Source organism: Odontomachus brunneus, unplaced genomic scaffold, assembly GCF_010583005.1.
Source record: "Odontomachus brunneus isolate Ranch 3 - 2012 unplaced genomic scaffold, Obru_v1 Obru_scaffold_042, whole genome shotgun sequence".
Lineage (NCBI taxonomy): Eukaryota > Metazoa > Arthropoda > Insecta > Hymenoptera > Formicidae > Odontomachus > Odontomachus brunneus.
This window is the reverse complement of record NW_022639492.1, coordinates 1,501,311-1,506,696: the sequence shown is the minus strand read 5'-3', so window position 1 is coordinate 1,506,696 and position 5,386 is coordinate 1,501,311. Positions and strand designations below refer to the sequence as shown.

The window sequence follows — 5,386 nt, the reverse complement described above, 5'->3', positions numbered from 1 at the left end:
TATATATATATATATATATATATATATATATATATATATATATATATATATATATATGTATTTATACACACACATACATACACATACATATCTCTTTCGATCGTTGCGCACGTACGTTATAGGCCTCTCAGCATTCACCCGAGCAAAAATTGAATCTAGTGATCGTCTAGTAATGACACAGAAAAATTGGGTCTTACATCGCTACTAGCTAGGAATGTAACGCTCACTTCTCCTAGTGGCTGTACCAGAAAAATTATGTAGTAGCTAGATACGAAAAAATAACTTGTAACTACAGGATGTTTCTTTACCTCCGCCCACGAAGCACATAGTGTTATTTCTTATGAAAAATCGAGAAGTCCTGAACCATTTTTATCTTTGATGCTTAACGAGGCAGATATTCTTTAATAAATTCCAGTAAATCCGTGCCGTTTTTTAAAAGTACTAGAACAATACGCGCGCGCCATATAGCTAATAAAAAATGTAAAATAAAAATTAAATAAAAATTAAATTAAATTAAAATATATTTTAATTAATTAATAATTATAGGGAGAGATAGGGAGAGACAGAGAAAGACAGGAAAAGACGGAGAGAGACGGGGAAAGACAGGGAGAGACAGGGAGAGACAGGGAGAGAAGAAGAGACAGAGAGAGACAGGGAAAGACAGGGAGAGACAGGGAGAGATAGGGAGAGACTGAAAGAGACGGGGAGAGACAGGGAGAGACAGAGAGAGACAGGGAGAGACAGGAGAGGTAGGGAGAGACAGGGAGAGACAGGGAGAGAAGAAGAGACAGAGAGAGACAGGGAAAGGCAAGGAAAGACAGGGAGAAACAGGGAGAGACATGGAGAGACGGGAAGAGACAAGGAGAGACAGGGAGAGACAGGGAGAGACAGGGAAAGACAGGGAGAGACAGGGAGAGACAGGAGAGGTAGGGAGAGACAGGGAGAGACAAGGAGAGACAAGGAGAGACAGGGAGAGACAGGGAGAGACAGGGAGAGACATATCTCTTCTCTATTATTTTTCATGACCTATCCAACGCGATGATAGCTATTTTCCTGACAGGCGCAAACGACACGAAGCAAGCCGCAGCCCACATGAAATGAGCTAAGCGAGAAAACCAGTCAGCATCGCAGATAAAGAGGATACACGTCTGTGAGCTGCGCGCCTGGTAGTTTACGTGAATGCAGCGGCGGGACATTCATGCACACTACCAGGCGTGCGGCTCACAGACATGTATACTTCTAAAGAACCGCACAGATTTGCTGGAATTTATTAAAGAATATCTGCTTCGTTAAGCATCAAAGACAAAAATGGTTTAGGACCTTCGATTCAATTTTTCATAAGAAATAACTCTATGTGCTTCGTGGGCGAAGGTAAAGAAACACCCTGTATAATTGGTACAGTTACTAAACAGTTCTGATATCCAATTTCTATTCAGGATTTACTGATGACTTTCTATCTCATTACTGTGTAATCTTTTTCATCTAGCCACTATCTATGTAATTGGTACAGTTACTAGATAATCCTAACATTCAGAAAACTGAGTAGGAATATTTAGCCAGTCACGAGCTAGTGACTGGCTGGAAAACTTAACTATCTATCATTCCTATCTAGCTACTAGTCTACTAGAAATCTGCTCTACTAGATACATATTTGCTCGGGGATATACGTATCCATATACACAAGGCGTCCGGGAATCAGCGGATGAGCTGTTAGTGGGTTGGTCAATCGGCCAACTAGTGATTGGAGTGTGAGAGAGAAGACTCAAAAATGTAAAGCCGCTTAACGAGAAACCGAAGAGATGTACGTTCGATTTTTCGCCTGATACACGCGCTCTACTTGGAATGCCGAGATTATCGATTAGTTTTTCCGAGTAATAGTCATAGTCGCTATAGGATAAACTCGGATAAGATAGCCATACTTTTTTAAAATGCAAAAAAAATACATTTTTTATTGTTATTTCTTAATAGCGTTCGGCACATTACTTCACTGAAGCCTACAGTACATAATACCATCAGAGTTAAAAGAAAAATACTTCAATAAAATTATTTATTACAAAAATATTAAAACACGAGCATTGGCCATCTTACTTAAATTTTTCAAATAAGATGGCCATAAAGGAATAGATGACCCATTAGGGATGGCCATAAAGGAATAGATACATTTTATGTTCAAGATTCTGTACCTATTATTTTATAAAATAATGAAAAAGACATAATTTAACATATTTATTTTAATATGAGATATTTAATACATATTATTTGTGAAAAATATAATACATATATAAAATAGAAACTTCTATTACAAAACTTAAATTCTAAATGCAATCTTTTGATCAACGCATATTGCATATAAGATTTAATTACTGTAATATTAAAAATAATTTTTGAAACGGCTTTCGTTTTATAAAATGTTCACAGAATGATAGTGCGCTATCTTTAGAGATGTGCAAACTATTCGAATTCGAATCGAATCAAGTGAAATTCGATTCGATTCAATTTCGAATCCCTATGATTCCAATCCGAATAATTCGAAAATTTCGAATCGAAAAGTTTTGAATACGAATCGCAAACATTAGCATTAACAAAATACTATTAAAGACATCCAGCTTTATGGGAATTAGCATGATTTGAAAAGTTTACACTTGTATACATTAAGATTTTCTTCAAAAATATTAAGAGGAGATAATGGTTTTTAGATAAACTCTCACCGACAACTGTCGAATCGATATATGTCGTTGCGCAGCTTTCAAGGCTGGAACTGTATTCCATACACGTTTACCGACTATATATTATATATCTCTTGCCTTATAAAATGAATTGATGTCACAATCAATGTTATCTCTCTCTGTTAGTTACTGAAGTCACTATTTTCATGTTGTATTCAATGATTATGTTAATTAAAAATTCTTTTAACGATTCAATTCGATTTTATTCGATTCGATTCTATTTGGGATTCTATTTCTATTTCACGTATCTAACGTTGATTGCGATAACTGTAATTTATTCGACGTTACAGCAAGTTTTAGTGGACAAATTTTACAGGCGGCCATAAATAAAAACAGTATAATTTTCATAATTTTGCTATTTCGAAAAATGTACGCACATACACTACGATAAATATCGATTATCTTTTTACTGATTATGACAAACGCAATATTTTGCAATTATTAAAGAAATTACAGCCAGCACTGAAAAATTCATTTAGTTGGGTTAATCCAAATTTGGTTAAAATAGGATCGAACAAATGTTTCAGTTGTGAGGACCAAAATTTCGTTCTTTCTACCATTGATTTGATTCTCTGAAACTAAACCTGTTCCATTTTTGCTTCAAAAAATCAAGCCAAATAAAAAAAATCAAATCAATATTGCTTCTCACAACCAAAACATTTGTTCCACTTTATTTTAACCAAATTTTGGTTAACTCAGTTAAATGAGTTTTTCAGTGTGTGGCCATCTTTTCCGTATGGCCATAACACCCGAGTTTATTCTAGACTTGACAATGATTTGCGCGCTGCCTATGTCGTTTTCCATTATCCCTCATTCGAGTGCATATCCGTTGCTCGGTATCCACTTGGATCTACTGGCGCTGCTCGATCAATCGCATTTGCATTTCGGTGGCGGCTATGTGTGCGTAATGCGAGAGATGCCGCACTGGGAGCTCCTCCGGTAATTCCGCGCGGCACGCTCTGTGTATATTAAACGTTTCATATACATGGTGTCTCGCAACTAGCGAGCTTCACTTTAATTACGTATTCTTGGTTGTCAAGTGGAGACTAAAATATTAATAAAAAATATAGAAACCATAACAATTTTTAAGTAGGAAGCGTTTTAAGTTAACAAATCAAATGCTCAGGTGAAGTTAATAGAGAAAAGATTACAATGTTCTTCTTCTAGTGATCTCTTGCCACGCATATATCCATATTCATAGGAGAATTTGTGTTTTAGTAATTCCTAGGAGATATATTTTCCTATTGAATGCCGGATGCGTTCTGAAGTTTGTCGAAGTAGAAGTGTTAAAGTCTTTTTATTACTAAACGTACTGTACATCGCGCAGTGATAAAAGTGAAATGGTAAGGCTTCAAACGCGCGCGGTTCCTACTTGAAATCTATTAAGTCTCGATATTTTTAATTAGCATTTTCACCTCTGCGTGAGATTCACTCATTTGAAGAATATGTTATTAAAGTTAAGGTCGCGAGTTGTGTGGAACACTTTGTGTATATATATATATATATATATATATATATATATATATATATATATATATTAAACATATATACATATATACATACATACAATGCATACGCATAAAAGAAGCATGCAAAGAGTGCATCTGTGCATAATAAAGCATATGTACGCAAGCCTTTAAATCTAAGGATCTATGCGTGACGGGTCAGCATAAGACAGATCGATTTAATCGCCACTTCGTTGATTTTCCAGCGATCTGGAGAAGTATTTCGAGTATCAGGGTCAGGATTACATTTGCTCGCGTCCGGACGACAGCGGGATGCATTCCTGCAGTAATCTGCCTCCGCTCAAACTCGGTGAGTGAGTTAATCGCTGCTTATCGTGCCCGTCCTATCTATGATTCTCAACGCACCATTTGGGACAATTCAATATAATACGCGCGAGCTTACAACTTTAATCACTTAACACTTAAGGGGATGCTGAAGCTGAAAACTTTACCGATAGAACACTGACATTTTTTTGCAAAGCCCAATGAAAAATTTTTCATATATAATTATATAAAATTATATATAATTATACATAATTATATATTATTATGTATCAAATTTGTCCATTCATGTTCATATATTCTACTTATATACGTAATTATACATAATTATATATAATAATATATATAAATTCATATATAATTTTACATAATTACGCATAGATTTATATGTAATTATATATATTGTTACACATAATTGTGTATAATTATATATAATTTTATATGATTGTATATAATTATACATAATTATGTATGGACAAATTTCATACATAATTTTGCATGAAAAATTTTTCATCGGGAGTTTACGTCGTATTGGTTACACAGAATTACATAATGTCTAAAATCGAGATATAAGACGTATTAAAGATCATCTTTAAGATATGTTTCAGACAATTTACGTATAAATGTCTTTAAGGTATCTTAAAGATTATCTTTAAGACGTCTTATGTCCCGATTTTAGACATTATGTTGTCTGGAATGCTTTCACGCAATGAAAATACACAAAAATAAATAAGAATATTGCTTGATATGTGACAGAAACGGATCAAAAATTTTTAATGTAAAATCTCAAGCTGTCAGTTAGCGTAATATTTGCCTAATCCAAAAGTTCCGCAGCTTGTACATACCGAAAATGTGGATGCTCCAACCAAAAAA

The 5,386-nt window shown here is 34.6% G+C and overlaps 1 protein-coding gene across 11 annotated transcripts in view; it reads left to right on the top strand.

Moving 5' to 3' along the window:
• The window catches only part of LOC116844557 (voltage-dependent T-type calcium channel subunit alpha-1G-like), a 173,387-nt gene that overhangs the window by 80,086 nt on the left and 87,915 nt on the right, over positions 1-5,386 (top strand). For all 11 annotated transcript variants that reach the window (XM_032816235.1, XM_032816238.1, XM_032816225.1 and 8 more), the window contains one exon: positions 4,438-4,541. In XM_032816235.1, the coding sequence (XP_032672126.1) occupies positions 4,438-4,541 (104 nt within the window). The remainder of the gene's footprint in view (positions 1-4,437; positions 4,542-5,386) is intronic.